At 41.7% G+C, this 20,668-nt stretch overlaps 1 protein-coding gene across 1 annotated transcript; it reads left to right on the forward strand.

Moving 5' to 3' along the window:
* Positions 1-10,845: 10,845 nt before the first annotated feature.
* On the forward strand, positions 10,846-19,331 carry LOC100554158 (ADP/ATP translocase 2). The gene is made up of 4 exons (XM_003218806.4): positions 10,846-11,083; positions 16,628-17,114; positions 17,868-18,008; positions 18,700-19,331. The coding sequence occupies exons 1-4, from the start codon at positions 10,973-10,975 to the stop codon at positions 18,855-18,857; spliced, it is 897 nt and encodes a 298-aa protein (XP_003218854.1). The 5' UTR covers positions 10,846-10,972; the 3' UTR covers positions 18,858-19,331.
* Positions 19,332-20,668: the final 1,337 nt, after the last annotated feature.

The raw sequence follows: 20,668 nt of genomic DNA on the forward strand, positions 1-20,668 counted from the left end.
TTGAGTATGTGATTATAGAGACAGTCTAGGCTGCCTTGTTGAAAATGGATAAATATGCATTTAGTAAACATTTGCGGCAGTCCTCTCCGTGTAATATGAATATAGATAAGGGAATCTTAATGTATATAAATAATATACCTCAGGAAACAAAAAATACTTTTTTCTTCGTAAACAGCATGAAAAAGAACTTTTATAATAGCTATATTTTACTTTCTGAATGGTAAAATGAAAACAATTTGATACAAATTGTAGGAGATACTGTAAGATATAATTGCAGTTGGATGTATTTTGCTAATGAGGGTAACTACTGGGGAATTTTTAAAATCTTTTTTGTTTTGCCAATGTTTGTTTCGCCATTTATGCAAAACAAATTCAAGTACTTTGTTTACTTGATAAAAAAAGTGTTATTCTGACAACATGCTTTAAAAGCTCAAGTTATTTAGTAGGGGTGTGCAAAACCTTGTTTTTAATTAGTTTTTCGTTAGTAATTTGTTAGATTCATATATACAAAGCGATATTAAGAAACATTTGAGGCAGCCATGCAAAAAACTTAAAATTCCAAACACTGATGTATGATTTTTGGATGAGTTTTGTAACTCTTGTAAATGGCTGCAGGTGTCTGTTGCTGGTGCTGCTTTCCCCCCAAAAGGGCTGGGTTTGGTTCCCCCAAAGTGTCTTGAGGAGGGTGGTGAGGCTGGAGTGGAGGGAGGACCCTGCTTTTTCCCCAAAGGAGACAGTGATGGGGGCCCAGAGAGGGTCTGGCTGGATGGCCAGGCAAGGAAAAAGTCCCTCCACACATGGCCGACCCAGAGAGGCAGAGACCACACTCATATTGAGGCTTTAATGCGGGAAGCGAGCAGAACTCTAGGAAATTAAATTTAGGGCAGGGCCTTTGGAATTCTCTGCCACAGGAGTCCTCACCTTCCCAAACCTCATTTCCCAGAATTCTGCTTACTGCCTTGTGCTGCCGTCCCCCACCCCCATCTCCATGTTTGTTCTCTAAAGGAATTTTAAGGTAAGCAAAGTTGAAAGGCAGTAATTCCAAAGTTTATTAGTAGGTTTCCTATTATTATTGTTGCTATTATTTTAAAAGCTGGATGGGCATCTGTTGGGGACGGTTTGACTATGCTTTTCCTGCCTAGCAAAATAAAGGAGGTTGGACTCCCCCCCCCCCCACCGGTACAATTACTTAACAAAAAGTAACAAAGAATTTTAAAACAATATTTTTAAAACACTTTAGAAACGATTCTCCACACCCACCTAATTTAGTAATGAGTACTGAATGTGACGACGCGAGTGGCGCCATCTATATGTCAAACTATAAGTTTCAAGATTTGAATTGTTGTATCATGCCTGATTTTGCCCTTACCCTGTAAATGTAGTTGGATTGGTTATTTATATCTGTCAATCAATGTTGTTTGTACCTGTTATATTGCTCACTCAGCAAAACTGTTTGGCTCCACCTCTTCCTGGAGTAGGACTATGTTTCCTCCTTTTCATTCCACTCTATTGGATGGACGTGAAAGAGAGGCTTGGCTCTGAAAGCCCTTCAAAAGTTACCTCTCAGCACCAATTCTGAGGTTCTTACCCTTGGGACTCACACTTCATGTTCAGGGCCAACCTGAACAACGTTGAGGAGTCTCAAGCGCCTTCACATCAGTCCTTTGGCAACAGAGGAAGACTCTTGTCTTCAGATATAGGTCATTGGACTGAGGCTGAGTTTGCTCCGGCATTCACAGCCAGAGAAAGAGGGATCTGGACAAGCTTCATGGACTTAAACAATCAAAGACTGTAATGTGTGTTTTCTTTTACCCCCTTTGTGAAGAATAAACCCAGTTTTTGAGTTAACTACAGTGTTTTGGTCCTTGGGAGTTCCAGTTTCCCTAAAGGAGGGCAAGAAGCAATCCCCTGGGGAAATACCCCCTCAGTCCATGCCTCTTTCACTAAGAGTTTACAGCCCCAGGCGCGACGGCACAGTGCTGAGAGGACCCTTCTTTTCCAGCAGTGCTGAGAGAAGCCTTCTTTTCCAGAAGTACTGAGAGAGGAGCCTTCTTTTCCAGAACTGCTGAAAGAAGCCTTCCAGAAGTGCTAAGAAGGGAAAAGAAGGAGTGAAAGGGCCTTAAATTTGCCAAGCCCATAGTCTCCTAAAGATAAAGAAGTCAAAAGAAGCCTGCCTTTGCCTCCAGAGGGAAGCCCAGCCTTCACAAAATTGAGTCATTTGCAAGCTTTCCCGCTCTTTTTGCATCTCAATCCACCAGCAAATTGCTACATTCAGCTCTTGCAGCTGCAGCAAGTTCAAGCCTTCTGCAAAGTGGATACATTTGCTAGAAGCCTAGCCTTTGCAAATTGAAACATTTGCTAAGTTTCCCGCCTTTTCTGTTTCTCAAGCCAGCAAATCGCTACATTCAGCTCTTGCAACTGCAGCAAAATCCAGGTTTCTGCAAAGTAGATACATTTTTCCAGAAGTCAGCCTTTGCAGACCAACCAAGCCTCTTCCAGAACTCTGTTTGCAAAGCAATAAATTTCCAACCTTCTGCAGTTCCTGCCATTTCTTCAGAGCCTGCTGCAAGTTTATGAAGGCCCAGGCTTAACTTCCCAGTTAAGCAGCTGTTTTAATTGTCTTGTTTAAAATATTGCATTGCCCTTTTGTGTGCCTTTAGTTGTATAGTTATATAGTATTGCATTTTGTACTGTTTGAAACTTGGGATAAGTTTCCTTTTGAATTACAGAATGTCAAGTCATAGCAATGAGATTTTGCAAACAAGGGTCAAATCCCCCCGCCCTGTCAGAGAAAGGCACCCCACAGAGAAAACAATGCTCTGCCTTTTGCAGCAGGAAGGCCAGCTTAGGCAGAGGTTTAACAGAGCTTGGCAAAACCTGCCAACCATAGCTGATGCAATAAAGGCATCCCTTTGCCCAAAGGAAAAGGAAATTCTTAGGCAAGAATTTTTAAAGGCCTTCAATAATGGGAGTGCTATTGCAGAAGAAATAATCTATGTACTGAACAAAATTAACACTCCAGAGTCTTTAGATAGGGCTAAGGAAATTTCTTTTAGCCTACAAGAAGAGAGGAGGCGCTACAGCGCGGTTCTATCTGAACTAGAGCCCAGTTCCTTATTCAAAGGTGCAGAAGAAAGGGTTCAAGGCTCCCCATGTGTAAGCCTTAGATCCAGTCTGCTCAAGATTCCATCTAATGATGCTAGCCATAAATCCAAGCATTCATCTAGGCGTAGCAGTTCCTCCCAATCCATACATTCATTCATCAGTACTTCTTCCAAAGCAGCCCACTACAACAGAGAGGCTGTCCGTTTGAAAATTAGAAAAGAGGTTTTAGAAGCAGAGGCGTCTGCAGAAATGGCTAGGCAAGACTTTGCCTTCAATGAAGAGGAACTCCTCCTTCAACAGGCTAAAGCCAAGCAGAAACTGCTTCTAGCTCAGGCTAGGGCCCAGCAAGAAGCTGACCTAGCGCAGGCTAGGGCCCAACAAGAAGCTGACCTAGCACAGGCCAGGGCCCAGAGAGAAATAGAGCTTGCAATGGCTGAAGCCAAGCAAGATGAACTGCAACGGGATCTAGATCTGCTTCAAGTAAAAAGAGACACAGCACAAAAGATAGTCAGAGCTAACATTCTAGCCAAAGCTCTATCACAGGAACTAACCCAAGAAAACCTTAGTTTCCTGCCAACACAAGAGCCTACAGCAAAGGTTTCAGCACACCTGCAACTGGCACCACCTGTAGTGCAGAGTCATATCTCCTTTTGCCACCTTGAAGATCGCTCACCTGTTCCAGTGTTCGCGACTTCAAGGCCAGCCCATTCCTCAGAAGTACAGCAAAGCACGGCCGGGAGAGTGCCATCTCTGTCAGAGTCCATCCCTGTACTTAGGCCTCAGAGATACCACTTGTCTACTTGGGAACAAAAGGATGACGTCTTTCAACAACATCCAGATGTCCATTCACATTGGCAAGGCATGGCCGGGAGTGAACCACCACATTCATCCCTGCATACCAAGTCAATTCTCCCATCGCTGAAGATAAAAGCTTCAGAGGTGCTGCCTGCCAGCAATCTGCTGAACCCAGCATCGCCTACCATCGCGAAAAGATGTGTTCAACCGAAGAACATTGAGTTTGTCACGCCACATCACACTACTCAGATGTACCCTTACACACTGGAGTCTCAATTGGGTTCCCTCTTGCGAAATCCAAGAAGAGACATCAGAGACAAAGGCGTCCAGAAATTCACTGACCGACCGGATGACTACCTTCTGTGGAAAATCACCTTCATGAGGGCCATTCGAGATTTCAAGCTAGAAGCGGATGAAGAACTGTCCCTTCTTATGGCGTGGCTTGGACCCAGCTCAGCCGAGCAAGTAAAAAGACTTTACGCTGCTCATGTAGCAGACCCCCAAAGAGCTTTGTCCACAGTGTGGTCTCGCTTGGACCAGCGCTTCGGTGCGAGCACTGAGATAGAAGCATCCCTCATGGATCGACTCAACAGGTTCCCATCACTGAAGATGAAAGATTGCAAACAGCTTTGGGACTTTAGTGATCTTTTACTAGAGCTAGCTTCAGCCAAAGGAAATCCAGAGCTGCCAGGTTTAGCATGTCTGGACCAGCACACGTCGCAGAGTGCCATCCTCTGCAAACTTCCTTTTCCTCTTCGAGAAGCTTGGGGGAAACAGGTATTCAAGTACAAAGAGGAGAATGCAAATGTATGCCCGCCCTTCACCTTTTTGGTGGATTTCGTCACTAGAGCAGCCCGTGAGAGGAATGACCCTCAAACAGGTCTTCTCGCTTTGTACCAAGACCTAAAGCCTGAAAAGACCTCCAAAGAAGACCAAAAGCCTACAGAACCTCAGGTAGCCCTCAAGGCTCCTGCGGTTGCCTGCACCAAGCTTTGTCAAAATAGCCACAAGCCCAGGATTTGCCACCCAATCTGCCTGGCAGAGGTGTATCCAGACAAGCAGCCGTGGAATAAGAAAAGGGTCTACGTCGCCTTGGATGCCCAAAGTGACGCATCTCTTGCAACCCCAGAGTTCTTCGACATGTTCGATCTTCATACAGAGACAATAGAATACACCATATCCACTTGTTCCGGAAAGAATAAGATGAATGGCAGAGTTGCAACAAAGTTCAAAATCTCGCCTGTCGGACAAAAGGCCAGGTACGATCTTCCCAACCTTATAGAATGCAGCCTGATTCCCAGGAACAAAGAACAGATAGCCACGAAGGAGGTGGTACAAGCCCATCCTCATCTCAAAGGTATTCAAGACCTAATTCCAGCTTTGGACTTAGAAACAGACATCGTCATGCTTATCGGTGCAGATTGTCCCACACTGTTCCATGTTAGCAACCAGATTGAAGGTCCTAAGGGATCACCCATGGCCCAGCAGTTGCCTTTAGGATGGACGGTGTTAGGCCCAGTCTGCCTGAACAAGATGTTCCAGCCTGTCACTAAAAGGCCTTCACTAATGCAAGGATGTGCCAGCCACATCTCAGTTTGCTGCCAGGGAGTAATGCCTGATTACTCTCCCATCATCGAAGTCACAGAGAGAGATGAGCAAACAGCCTTCTCTAAAAATGATCAGAAGTTTCTTGAGATGATGAACAACCAAGTCACTCAAGACCCTGAAGGTAATTGGATAGCACCTTTACCTTTCAAGCTGGAAAGACCATCTCTACCCAACAACAGAGATGTTGCCCTTCATCGTCTCCTGTCCTTAAGAAGAAGGATGCTAAAGGATCCGAAGGTAAAGACCCAGATCACCCAGTTTGTGGAAGACCTCTTCAGAAGCAACTACGCTGAACCAGCCAGCGTGTGTGCGGAGGGAGAAGAGCAGTGGCATTACATATCCACTTCAGAAAATCCGGCAGATGTGACATCCCGAGGAACATCAGCCGCAAAGTTGTCCAAGTCATCCTGGATCACTGGACCCAAATGTCTTCAAAATCCTTCCTTTCCAGAAAGCATTTCCGTGCTCAAAGACACTGAGTTGCCAGAAATTCAGTCCTGCAAATCTACCATCGATGGCCAAGACTTATCAAGGCAAGGTTTAAATCCAGCCAAGTTTGAAAGATTTTCAAAACGGACTAGACTTCAGGCAGCCATTACCAGGCTCATACATTACATCACTACAAAAAACAGTGGTGCAATTCAGCCCCAAGATCTTTCAAAAGCCTCAACAGGCATCCTGAGATCCACTCAAAGACAGTGTTTTTTAGAAGAAATAGCTTGTCTAGAAAGAAAAGCATCCTTGCCCAAAAATAGTTGTTTAAAGGACTTGAACCCCTTCCTGGACAATGAGGGTCTCCTTAGGGTTGGAGGTAGACTAAAAAGAGCAAAGATTAGATCCTGTGTTAAAAATCCTGTTATTTTGCCACACCATAGCCACATAGCTCTGCTGTTGACACAGCATTTCCACGCAAAGGTCAAACACCAAGGAAGGTCATTTACTGAGTCTGCCCTAAGAAACTATGGGCTTTGGATTGTTAGGTGCCAACGTAAAGGTTGGGGATTTGGTGTTACTTAAACCAAGATGCTCCTAGATCCCAATGGGCTAAGGGTATTGTGTCAAAATTATATCCTAGCTCTGACAATAGAGTGCACAAGGCCCAGGTTAAGGTTGTCTCTAACGAAAAGGTTTCTTTGTTTGACAGGCCTATTAGCGACATGGTTATGTTATTTTCACAAGACATACAGTCTTAGAGTTATTAGAGTTAAAGATATTTAACTCCATTTTGTTTAGATTTCCGAAAGTCCGGAAATCTAGGCCGGGAGTGTGACGGTGCGAGTGGCGCCATCTATATGTCAAACTATAGGATTCAAGATTTGAATTGTTGTATCATGCCTGATTTTGCCCTTACCCTGTAAATGTAGTTGGATTGGTTATTTATATCTGTCAATCAATGTTGTTTGTACCTGTTATATTGCTCACTCAGCAAAACTGTTTGGCTACACCTCTTCCTGGAGTAGGACTGTGTTTCCTCCTTTTCATTCCACTCTATCGGATGGACGTGAAAGAGAGGCTTGGCTCTGAAAGCCCTTCAAAAGTTACCTCTCAGCACCAATTCTGAGGTTCTTACCCTTGGGACTCACACTTCATGTTCAGGGCCAACCTGAACAACGTTGAGGAGTCTCAAGCGCCTTCACATCAGTCCTTTGGCAACAGAGGAAGACTCTTGTCTTCAGATATAGGTCATTGGACTGAGGCTGAGTTTGCTCCGGCATTCACAGCTAGAGAAAGAGGGATCTGGACAAGCTTCATGGACTTAAACAATCAAAGACTGTAATGTATGTTTTCTTTTACCCCCTTTGTGAAGAATAAACCCAGTTTTTGAGTTAACTACAGTGTTTTGGTCCTTGGGAGTTCCAGTTTCCCTAAAGGAGGGCAAGAAGCAATCCCCTGGGGAAAGATGTCACGTCCATGCCTCTTTCACTAAGAGTTTACAGCCCCAGGCGCGACGGCACACTGAAACTTTTTTTCATTGATCACACAGGCCCATTATTTAGTGTGCAATAGTTTGACAACATACTAGAGAGTATTATTTCTGAGTAAACACTGTATTTTACAGCATAATAATCACACTCCCTTCTACCCCAAAAGGAGGGGAAGTGTGACTATTATGTGATTATTTTTTATTTTTAGTTTTTGCAGCTACAGGGCTTCCCTTAGCTGCCAGCCAAGAGAAACCCCATAGCTGCTAAGCTGCCCATGTGCCTGCCAGCTGAAGGAGATCTTGTAGCTCTCTCTCTGGCGGGCGTAAAGGTGGTTGAATCCAGTAGCTCCAAGGGGTAAGCGCATGGGCAGGGGGTGCAAATTTTATGCAAGTAATCAGTAAATTCCTAAACCAGGACCCCAAAGGGTGTGTACGGTAAAGGTAACGGTTTTCCCAATGTCAAGTCTAGTCGTGTCCGACTCTGGGGGTTAGTGCTCATCTCCATTTCTAAGCCAAAGAGCCGGCGTGGTCCATAGACACCTCCAAGGTAATGTGGCCAGCGTGACTGCATGGAGTACCGTTACCTTCCCACAGGAAGCTACGCACATTTGCATGTTTTCAAATGCTAGGTTGTCAGAAATTGGAGCTGACAGCGGGAGTTCACTCCACTCCCTGGATTCAAACCACTGACCTTTTGGTCAGCAAATTCAGCAGCTCAGTGGTTTAACCCACTGCATTACAGGGGGCTCCTGTGTGTAACTATTATGGGATAAAATACTGTATTTAAGATTGTAGTGCTAAAAACATTTGAAAGATTCTACCATATATCCTCAGGATGCTTTTTATGATTCACTATAAAGATAAATTGTGCATACCTGCTTTTAAACTATTCCAATTTCTTAAAAGTGATTTGTTGCAATGTTTGGAACAAAATGTGTTCTGAATAAGACTTTGGAAAAAAAAAAACTTGCCATCTGTATGATTGACTCAAAACTAGTTTAAATATATTAGCATTATGACCAGTTAATTTTCAAATGAATAACTAAAAGAGAAATAATTCCCATCAAAATGTTCAGCACAGTATGGTTTATTTATTGATCTATTTTATTTCACTTATGTTGTTGTTCTTCCAGAGTAGAATTCAGGGCAGCTTCTAGGGAGAATCAATTTTAAAAACTCACAAAATTTGAAAATAACTCAAATTGTCATCACATAAAACAGAATAAAATCATCTTTAAAAAAGCACAAGTTTTAAAAGGGTGGGCACAGCCACTGAGAAGACTCTGGTTTCCTCACCAACGGAGCCTTTCATGGTGGCGGAAATGGGGGAAAGCTTCCTCTGAAGATTTTAGGTTCATATGGGGAGATAGTCTTTCAGATAATCTGGACCTGAACCATCCAATTATTTTTTTCCAGAAAAGAAGCTATTTGAAAGATTGTTACTCATACTTTTTAAGCAATGCTTCTGATTCATATATCAATCATATTTCTCAGATTTTAAAAGCAGCATAGCTGAAGTTTTTGTTTACTCATTCAGTTGCTTCTGACTCTTCATGACCTCTTGGACCAACCTATGCCAGAGCTCCCTGTCTGCCATCACCATCCCCAGTTCCTTCAAGGTCAAGCCAGTCACTTCAAGGATTCCATCCATCCATCCATCCTGCCCTTGGTCGGCCTCTCTTGCTTTTTCCTTCAGTTTTCCCAGCATCATTATCTTCTCCAAGGTTTACTATCTTATTATGTGGCCAAGTACTTCATCTTTGCCTCTAATATCCTTGCCTCCTGTCAGCAGTTAGGCATTATTTCCTGGAGTATGGACTGGATTGATCTTGTGGTCCAGGACACTCTCAGAATTTTCCTTCAACATCACAGTTCAAAGGCGTCTATCTTCGCTCAGCCTTCCTGAAGTAGAGTCTCACTTATCCAACGTAAATGGGCCGGCAGAACGTTGGATAAGCGAATATGTTGGATAATAAAGAGGCATTAAGGAAAAGCCTATTAAACATCAAATTAGGTTATGATTTTACAAATTAAGCACCAAAACTTCATGTTATACAACAAATTTGACAGAAAAAGTAGTTCAATACACAGTAATGCTATGTAGTAATTACTGTATTTACGAATTTAGCATCAAAATATCATGATGTATTGAAAACATTGACTATAAAAATGCGTTGGATAATCCAGAATGTTGGATAAGCGAGTGTTGGATAAGTGAGACTCTACTATATTTTACTTAATCGGTGATACTAAAATCTGACCACAGGACTACAAACATAAAAATGGATACATATAAATAGTAACAATGTAATATTTGTATCTAAAAACTTCTACAAAACATGGAAAGGCAATATAAATAATATGACAAAATGTTTAATAAGTTTAGTGGAGAGTATGAATGTTGCAATTGGCCAGCTTGATTAGCATATAATGGCCTTGCAGGTTCAAAACCTGGCTGCTTCCTGCCTGGGGGAATCCTTTGTTGGGATTTGTTAGCTGCCCATTGTTTCTTGTCTGGAATTCCTGTTTTTTGAGTGTTGTTCTTTATTTACAGTCCTAATTTTAGAGTTTTTAAAATACTGGTAGCCAGATTTTGTTCATTTTTATGGTTTCCTCCTTTCTGTTGAAATTGTCCACATGCTTGTGGATTTCAATAGCTTCTCTGTGTTGTCTGACATGGTAGTTGTTAGTGGTCCAGCATTTCTGTGTTCTCAAATAATATGCTGTGTCCAGGTTGGTTCATCAGGTGCTCTGCTATGGATGAGTTCTCTGCCTGAATTAGTCTGTGGTGCCTTTCATGTTCCTTGTTTCGTGTTTGGACAATGCTGCGTTTGGTAGTCCCTAACACCTCCCAAAGAATCCCCCTGGCAGTAAGCAGCCAGACCTTGAAGCTGAAAGGCTATTCAATGCTAATGAAGGTGGCCAACTGCAATATTCACACCTGCCTCCAAAAGACAAGAGTTCTTGTCTGAACATTCCACAGATATATAGATCCCACTTGCTTAGTTTTCCAACAGACCTCAAACCTTTGAGGATGCCTGCCATAGATGCAAGCAAAATGTCAGGAAAGAATGCTTCTGGAACATGACCATACAGCCCGGAAAACTCGCAGCAACCTAATTCCTATGTCCTGGTTCACATTCCTAGCACTTTACTCGTGCCAAATGTTATCCTGTTGTTTTGTTTTTGCTCGTCGATGTAATGTGAGTGGCCGCTCAACCACCAGAAAGGAAAGACGCCTCTACTGCAGACCATGTGGGAGTAGAGGGGACGCCTTGGCTTGCCTCCGCCCCTCGGGACCGAATGGCGCGTGCTTTCTCGCGGCGACAGGGCCCCATGGTTTTCCATTCACCGGGCTGCTTCCTGCCCGGCGCAGGCCCTCCTCCTCTCACTGGCGCCTCCTCCGCCAATGGCGCATCGCGGGCGGAGCTTCCCCAGCCGGCCATTTAGCACTCCAGCGCCGGCGGCTCTTCCTTTCCGGCGTGCATCCTGAGCCACGCCGTCCTCCTCCTTCTCCCCTCCGGCAACAGCACTCGAGCCATGGCGGACGCGGCCCTCTCTTTCGCCAAGGACTTCTTGGCGGGCGGCGTGGCGGCGGCCATCAGCAAGACGGCCGTGGCGCCCATCGAGCGGGTCAAGCTCTTGCTCCAGGTCAGGCTCCTTGAGGGCGCGCGCGAGCGAGCGAGCCAATCTTCGCGGCTTCCCTTGGAGCGCGTGACGGGTTTCGCGAGCGGAGGGGGGGGGGAAGACTTCACAGCATGGGGGCGCGCGTGTCCCTTCCCTGCGCGCGGTTAGTCTGGCCGTCTGGCCGTTGGGAGGGTTGACCCGTTACAGGAAGGGAGGTCAAACGCGAGGGGGTGCCTTCCTTTCCCTCCTTCCCGCTGCGGGGCCCTTGAGTCCGGAGGCGGACACAGCGAGGAATGCAGGGAGGGAGGGAAGTGGAGAGAAAGCCCCGGCTTCTGCTGCCATCTTGCTTCCGGCGGCGTGTTACTGATTGACGCGCCCAGCAGGCCTATGGGAGAGAAGGGGCGGAACAAAACCCCGCCTGCTCCCGTCGTTGTTCTCTTTGGCGTGGCGGAGGAGAGGCTCCTTTGTGGGCGGTGCTTTGAGGGACGCGGCGCTGCGGCTGTCCCTGGCCCCGCCCCTTTTGTGGGCGGGGCTGAGTGCTCGCTCTTCATGCGGCACTTCTGAAGACCAAACTCCACTTTCCAACAAAGGCAGTAAGCAGCCAGGCGTTGAATCTGCGAGTCTATTAAATGCTAATCCAGGTGGCCAGTTGCAACATTCACACCTGCCTCAAACAGACAAGAGTTCTTTCTCCTACCCTGGACATTATCCCACAGATATATTAACCCCACTTGCCTAGTTTCCAACAGACCGTACAACCTCAGAGGATGTCTGCCATAGATACAGGCAAAACATCAGGAGAAAATACAGCCCGGAAAACTCACAGCACCCCAGTACAGATTGATCTTCCCTTATCTGGACGTTGAAAACATAGCCAGCACGCCACCTTTCTGAGTCTGACCTTTGCAGGTTTGACTATTCAGGCAATCTCTTAAGTCCTCTAGAGTCATTGTATGGTTTGTTTTTCTCTGGTTAAAACTTGCATTTTTAGTTGCAGTTTTTCACATTCATGGGGGTTTTGTGCCCCAAACTTCAGCCAATGTGGAGGACTGGCTATTCCAGAATTGTTCATGTGGCTGAGAAAGGTTCAGTGTACCCATATTTTGATTCATTTATTAATTTATTAGCAATATTGTATTTCATAATAATAAAACTATATTTGTATAGCACACTATCTTCCTGAAGGGACTCCAGGCCGTTTCAAACATATAAGGCAAATATTCAATTGCTGGAAAGAAAACCATACAGACAATACATCAAAATACATTACATCAAAATAAACTCTTTCGACAATATAACACTACTTAATTTAACTTAATGAACAAAATAACAACTAAAAGCCTCATAAAATGCTCAAGTGCTGTTAAAACACACTAAAAATATTAAAAACCCATTTCATTTTAGCTCCATCCATGGAGAGGTTCAACAACCAATGGCCAGAATTACAAAATGAATGTAGCTAACTATAAAAGGGCTGGGCAAGGGATAGTGCAACGGTGTATCCAAGTGCTGGGGAAGTGGATGAAGTGCAGGACAAAGTCCTGGTTACCTAGGGACCGGGCCTAGAGACTAATCATTCTCAAAAATTTGCTGGAACATCCAGGTTTTCAGGTCCCTACAAAAGGAGGACAGTGTGGGGGCTCTCCCTGGGGAGGGTGTTCCTGAGGCACAGGGCCACCACCGAGAAGACCCTCTTTCTCTTCACTACCAACCGTGCTTGTGATGGTGGTAGAAGTGAGGGGAGAGCCTCCCCAGCAGATCTTGGAGCCCGCGCCGATTCATTGGGGGATATGTGATCCCGAAGATAGGTAGGGCCTGAACCATTTAGGGCTCTAGGTCACAAGCTGTACCTTGAATTGGGACCAGAAACTTCTCGGCAGCCAGTAGAGCTGCTTTAATAGGGGTGTCGTTCATTATTTACAATTACAGGGCAGTATTATAATATTACGTGTATTTATACTCTGCTTTTTCTCTCCATAAGTGGCTTGTTTTGATTTATTTTAGTTGGGAAATGTGCTGTACAATGTACATTTATTATTCTGTGTGAGCAACCCAATCCACCCTTTATTCTGCAGCAAAAATTGTTAGAGGATGAGTTGTTATAATCAATTAACCTGTAGTCTTAATCTAGAGGTTTTTTTTTAAAATAATTTTTATTAGGATAAGGATAGATTTCTTTTACATAAAAAGTGGGGGAACAATCTAAGTAAATAGAAAAGTAGGAAATATAGAAACTAAAAAAAATAAAAAAATAAAAAAATATCAAAAGGAGAAAAAAAAGAATGAAGGTCTTAATCTAGAGTTTGAAGCTCCTTTTCATGCTGAAAAAGCAAGTACAGGCAGTCCCTGAGTTACAAACCTCTGACTTGCAGACAACCTCTAGTTAAGAATAGGTGTGGGATGACAGGAAGTGCAAAAAATCTACCCTATTGGAAGGAAAAATTCACTCATGAAAGAGTTATCATGGGAAAAGGTGTCTCAATTGAAGCTTTAGCCCAAATCCTTGTTTCCACAAGGCAATTTTTTCAAAATCCAATTCTCACAGGGAAGGAAACTGAGGTGAACAGGGGCACAGGCAGCAAAACAAACACCACAAGAGTTTTAACCCTTCACTATGTTATCCAAAGCGCACGGGCACACACACACACACAAACACATGGCTAAAGTTACACTTTAAAAATGTGCCTGTTCTGACTTGTGTACAAATTGAACTTAAGAACAAACCTACAGAACCTATCTTGTTCGTAATTTGGAGACTGCCTGTATATGTAGCTTCCATGTTCATTTTTTTCAGTGTAGTTAGCTTATATTTTTAGTTGATATCTTGATATGTGAATATGTTTGTTAGAGTTGTCTAGTTTTATTTTTTTTGGATAATTGCTTATTGGTACAGTATTAAATTCTAGTAATAGTTGTTTGGCATATTTTTTTTTACTTATTTTGTTTTGATGCAATTTGTTCATATGTTTCTTTGTTGGCATAAAAAGTTTGCCATAAGTGTTGAAAACCACCCTGAGTCCCTTTGGGGAGATAGGGTGGTCTACACATAAAGTTTATTATTTACTAGCTGTGCCCGGCCACGCGTTGCTGTGGCTTAGTCTGGTGGTGTTGGTCAGTCTACATTAGGTTGTATTTATGCTGTGACCTCCACCTTCTTTATACTCACATTAGTAGTAGTATTTGAAGTCTGTTACCTTCTTCAATTTTTGTGTTGATTGATAATTGCTTGAGATCCCTGTTGCCTTTGGTTTGTTGTTAATTGTAATGTCTGGTTCTGCTGAGTGCGGTTTATATTTTTATTGTAGTACAATAGTCTTTTTTTTTGTTTCGCCTGTGTAGGTGTTTATTATTGTTGTTGTTGTAGTGGTCATGAAGGTTGGATAAGTTAGAGGCTACTGTATTGTTTTTTGGAGGCCCAGTGTAGCACTGACTGGCCTCTCAGCCTCAGTGCCTGGCTGTTTCTTGCCTGTGATGGTGTTGATTCTTATTGTTGTTGTTGTTGTCATTGTTATTACTGTAATTGTTTTTTTTGGAGGCCAAGTGTGAATGTAGGGATTGGGGAGGAGGATGAGTTGTGTTGTCAAATTTTGTATTTGTTATAGTCACAATGCGTTGTTGTGAGTTTTGTGGGTCCGGATTGTGTTTTTGTGGTGTGGTTGTGTTGTTACAACTGAGAGGCAAGCTTTTGTGTTGTGTTGCCAAGTTTTGTATTTCTGGGGCGTTTAGTTGTGTTGTTATAGTAACGATGCATTGTTGTGAGTTTTGTGGGTCCGGATTGTGGTTTTGTGGTGTGGTTGTGTTGTTACAATTGGGAGGGAATGCTTTTGTGTTGTGTTGCCAAGTTTCGTATTTCTGGGGCGTTTAGTTGTGTTGTTATAGTCATGATGCGTTGTTGTGAGTTTTGTGGGTCCGGATTGTGGTTTTGTGTTGTGGTTGTGTTCTTACAACTGGGAGGCAAGGCTTTTGTGTTGTGTTGTCAAATTTTGTATTTCTGGGGCGTTTAGTTGTGTTGTTATAGTAACGATGCATTGTTGTGAGTTTTGTGGGTCCGGATTGTGGTTTTGTGGTGTAGTTGTATTGTTACAACCGGGAGAAAAGGCTTTTGTGTTGTGTTGTCAAGTTTTATATTTCTGGGGCGTTTAGTTGTGTTGTTATAGTCACAATGCGTTGTTGTAAGTTTTATGGGTCCGGATTGTGGTTTTGTGGTGTGGTTGTGTTGTTACAACCTGGAGGGAAGGCTTTTGCATTGTGTTGCCAAGTTTCATATTTCTGGGGCGTTTAGTTGTGTTGTTATAGTCACGATGCGTTGTTGTGAGTTTTGTGGGTCCTGTGTGGTTTTGTGGTGTGGTTGTGTTGTTGTAACCTGGAGGCAAGCCTTTTGCATTGTGTTGCCAAATTTCGTATTTCTGGGATGTTTAGTTTTGTTGTTATAGTCACTGCGCAAACAACTTTATCATTTTATATATATAGATTATGAGCAGTATTTTACCAGACTTTTTACTATTAAATTTGTAGTGTACCATCAGTTAACTGGCACACATGGCTACATGTAGATTCTGGTTCCTTGAGAGGTACTATTAAAAATAGGACTAACACTATATCTTATACTATACCTTACCATAAACTCTGTATTGACTTGATATTAATATTGAAATACAATAATCAAATTGAGACAAACTTAACGTAAGAAAGTTCTATTACATGTTAATGTTGATTCAAAATACTCTTTCTTTGAACATTTTTCCCAATTATTTGAAAGTTCCAATTAACAGAGTGTACTGTATATACTTTTCTCTAGCACTCATAAATAGTGTATAATTGAAAATTTTTGAAATTGACATTTCAAACTGAAGCTGATAGGATCCAGCTATTAAATCTGGAATACTGAGTCACAAAACTACATAAATGCACCTTCCATGTTTCCAGTTTTCAAAGATAATGGGAGGACCTTTTTCCTACATAGTACCTAAGTAATCTAGTTATCCAAAAATATAGGAGAGCATTCATTTTGGCTAAATTCAATGTGCTTCCTTCTGAAGTATTGGAAGCAAGATATAACCATATGCGATATTGCAAACTCCTATGTCCCTATGAGGCTGAGGCAGTAGAAACTGGGTTATGTTTTATTGTACAGCTTTTTCTGTTGAGACCTTTGGCAACATGTTATTAATCCAATTTTATAAAGAACACTCGAGAAACCTGAAAGGTTTTATGTTGATTATCATTTGGCTGACCAGGCTTCTGAAATCACAGCCAAAGTTGTTAGTTTTTGTGCAGTAGGAATAGCTTTCCACTGCAGGATGCTGTCACAGTCTTAAAAGGTTCTATTGTTTTATCTCAGCTTTTATCACTGCTGTTTAAATATATAAATATTTGATACTGTTTTTAACTCTCATGCCAAACATTGTTTTTTTTAACTGCTTTTAAAATTGTATTTTAATGCCTAAACTTTTATCTATCTATACCTCTACAGACACACACACACACACACACACATACACGATGTCTGAGTAATGCTTTTTTATTTTACCCATAATAAATATATTAACAATCTTTTTTTTCTTACAGGTACAACATGCAAGCAAGCAGATTACTGCTGACAAACAATACAAAGGAATCATTGATTGCGTAGTCCGCATCCCTAAAGAGCAAGGAATGTTGTCCTTCTGGCGCGGGAATTTAGCCAATGTCATCAGATACTTTCCCACTCAAGCTCTCAACTTTGCCTTCAAGGATAAATATAAGAAAATTTTCTTAGGAGGAGTAGATAAGCACACACAGTTCTGGAGATATTTTGCTGGCAACCTGGCCTCCGGCGGTGCCGCTGGAGCCACATCTCTCTGTTTTGTCTATCCTCTGGATTTTGCAAGAACCCGCCTGGCTGCTGATGTCGGAAAAGCTTCTGGTGACCGAGAATTCAAGGGTCTGGGAGATTGCCTGGCCAAAATCTTCAAATCCGATGGCTTGCGGGGTTTATATCAAGGCTTCAATGTGTCTGTCCAGGGTATAATCATCTATAGGGCTGCCTACTTTGGGATTTATGATACAGCAAAAGGTAAAAGAGGCATTTAAATTGATTTTTACATACATGTCTGTTTTTGAAGATCTGCATAGTGTGCCATGATAGATTTCCAGTTCATGTGGGGAAAACTATAATGTACATCATACATCATATGTTGATTTCCAAGGACAAACACATCTGTAAATTATTTTGAACTTTTGTTTTCTTAAGGTTTTTTTAAACTTTCTTTCTAAATAAACATAGTGGAAAAGACTTTACTAGTCTCACATGTTTAATATCAAAGAAGTAAATGAGGATTTTAAAAAAAATTACGTAAATAATGGAAACCACATATTTGGAGGTGCATTAGAGAAATCTGAATTTGAAATCCATGAAGAGTAGGTAGGATTCCCAGGTAAGCAAAGTCTCTTTCCGTAAATTCACTGCTTGGGTAAACTAAGCTGTTGCATGAAATGCTATTGTTTTGTTGCGAGTAGTTCTTAATAGTATGGAACTCCAGCATAAACCATCTATAGTGTTATTAATACAACATGATCAAACGTTCAGGTCTTCAGATCTTTATACCCATATTACGGATAAAGGTAAAGGGTTAGGGTTAGGGTATCATATATACTTTGATTGCTTAGTTAGATATTGAAAATTAACCAAGCAATGTTTTAACTTGTAAACAAAATTGATCTGCTTTATTTCAAGAAAACTGTACAAATAAGTCGTAAATCTTTTTCTTTAAAAGATCTAGTTCCATATTTTCCTTCGGAAAAAAAAACTATTCATGTTTCGTTATAGGTATGCTCCCAGATCCTAGGAACACTCACATCTTTATCAGCTGGATGATTGCACAATCAGTAACTGCAGTCGCTGGTGTAGTCTCCTATCCCTTTGACACTGTGCGCCGTCGAATGATGATGCAGTCTGGCCGTAAAGCAAGTAAGAAGCAGGGTTGTTGTATGTTTTCTGGGCTGTATGGCCATGTTCTAGAAGCCTTTACTATGAACTTTGAGAAGTAGGAAGATATTGTCAAGCTGGTGATCTTGCTGTCTTTGAAGGGCATCCCTAGATATGCTGCATTCACATCCTATTCACAGCAATCTGAATAGGAGATAATTGAGTCATGGAGAACGGGAGCAAGACTGTCTTTTTTTGAAGGGAATGTTCTAGTGACTGAATTCATATCAATGGCCACTTTCAAGCTACAAATGTGAGCCTAAAAAGGAAAGTACAGACCCCCTTCTAGATTAGCCACCAATCTGGACTAATAATCTGCAGTAGGTAGGAAGCCTAGTTTGATTTAGAATATATTGGCCCGTATTAAACCATCAGTTTCACACATCTCCTACCTCACCTGAGTTTGAAAAACAGAAATAAAAGGTAAGTACATCCTGATTACTCCCTAAATCACCCAGAGGACCTTGCTCTGTCTGTTTAGTTTGCTAAGAACTGTACTTCCTTCCACCAGTAAATGATGTGTGGTATACTTTCAGAGTAATCTTTGCAAAATGGCATGTTGTGAATAAAATATGCAACGTGTTATCTCTGTACAGCTTTTAAAATGTTTGAAACCAAAATGTGCTGTCCTTTAGATTAAAGCTTCAAATGAATTGTCTTATTTGTCCCACAGGTGATATCATGTATTCTGGAACAATTGACTGCTGGAGAAAGATTGCAAGAGATGAGGGTGGAAAAGCTTTCTTCAAGGGTGCATGGTCCAATGTTCTTCGAGGCATGGGGGGTGCTTTTGTTCTTGTCTTGTATGATGAATTAAAAAAGGTCATCTAAAAAGGCATGTTGCTAAAATTGTATGTTAAATTGACAGATCATGTAGAAAACTTAATATTATGGACCATTGACCTTCAGAACAATTCCTGTGAAGTCTTGTTTATCAGGGCCAGATCATGTTTAAAGTAGGACTAGAAACTGCCTTCAGTGAACTGATACACTTTGTAATACTATTATACAGGCATCAAAACAGACAGTTCAGTTACTAGATTTGTCTATTTTTGGTGTTTAATGCAGTGGTAACTGTTTGGGTCCAAGGCAGATGATTTGCATTTGTCATTAGATCAGCTGGAAGTTTCAAGTCCTATCTTAAGAGGACCACACAATCATGCTTTGAGAAGTATTTGTTTAACTAATTATGTTTTTTTCCACTTGTACTTAAGCACTATGTACTGTTTTGCACAATTGAACATCTAGCATTTGCATTCTTAAACTTGGGGCATTCTGTGAAATAATAAACATAACTGTCTTGAATTCACTGTTACACCTTGATCATTCCTGCCATGTAGCATAATGAAGTGATTGGCCTCAGGCAGCACTTTTTTGGGGGTTGGGGGGATAGAGGGGAAAGATGGGTGCAGCAAAACTTGTCCTATTCCATCATAGATGCTGGGATGGGCACACTTTGAGCTATTTTTTAGGCACTAAAGTGTCATGTCCTGGGTTTGTTTTTTGTTTTTTTGTTTTTGGGTGGGGGGTTGCATTATTCTTAGCCACAAGATTCATTATTACACCTTGATGAAAAGTTTGACCTCCAGCCCTAAAGATCCTATTCTGGATGAGGAAGAAAGAGTTTACAAAATACAAATTAAATGGCTTTCAGTAAGGAAGCAATAAGCAGTTCATTAAAACATCCAGGAGAGTAATTAAGAGATGGAGATGTTCAGATTCATATTACTGTTATGTGCATTCCTAATATCTGTCAAATGAATAAAATGATAGAGAAATGTAGCTTTTTGACTTATGGGTAATTTGGTTTCTCTGTTTCCAGTATAAGAAACATCTTTAACCGCCCAAAAGTATTAAGCATGTCCTGTATAGCATCTGTTAAACTTCACAATGTTTAAGTATGTAAAGTGGTGCAACTAGCTAATCTTACAAACTTTCTGGTTTCATGGGCCATCTTTGGACAAACATGTGTTCCTTTTTGTTTTATTAACTTACGTTTTTAAAATAAATACTTTTCAAACAAAAATGGAACAGAGGGTTATTTGTTGACATGGCTACTCAGTATTGTTGTGTAACAGATAATGTAGCTATTTTAATCTAAAGTTACCTGTGTGAACTGTGGAATTGGCTATTTACACTGGCAAAGTGGTTATTATGATTGTGAAAGAATTAACCCTCCCCCACACACCTTTTTGTGCTATGGTCCTGCTTTTGCATTCATTAAAATGTTGACACCACAGCTTAAGAAGTATATTGAAGAGTAGCTGCAACAGTGAATATTCCTGTAAACAATTTTTACAAGTAAGAGGACACTACACCAATTAATGGCAGCTTTGATGAACTGTGATGTCATTTCGTCCCTACATTTTTATACCAAGGTGCATCTTTCAAAGTTTGGAGTTAAACAACTGAATAAAGGCTAAGCGAGAAATAATTTGGCTAAGATCTATTGACAAGCCACATAACAGATCATTATTGCAATGGAGATTCCAAGTGTGACATCGAAATGGCTGTATATTCTTGAGTCCACACTTTGCAACAGGAAACGTAGATTTCCTGTTTTTTTCCTGTTTCCTGACTTTACTATTGTAAAGTCATGCATATGTGCATGTTTGTATAGGAATACAACAGTGCAATAACAT

Source organism: Anolis carolinensis, chromosome 3 (genome assembly GCF_035594765.1).
Source record: "Anolis carolinensis isolate JA03-04 chromosome 3, rAnoCar3.1.pri, whole genome shotgun sequence".
Lineage (NCBI taxonomy): Eukaryota > Metazoa > Chordata > Lepidosauria > Squamata > Dactyloidae > Anolis > Anolis carolinensis.

What these genes read in the sequence shown, in the direction of transcription:
- LOC100554158 (XM_003218806.4), top strand. Translation starts at nt 10,973, where the DNA reads ATGGCGGACGCGGCCCTCTCTTTCGCCAAGGACTTCTTGGCGGGCGGC. An exon ending in GATTTATGATACAGCAAAAG is followed by an intron (nt 17,115 to 17,867) that starts GTAAAAGAGGCA and finishes GTTTCGTTATAG; the next exon opens with GTATGCTCCCAGATCCTAGG. An exon ending in GCAGTCTGGCCGTAAAGCAA is followed by an intron (nt 18,009 to 18,699) that starts GTAAGAAGCAGG and finishes TTTGTCCCACAG; the next exon opens with GTGATATCATGTATTCTGGA.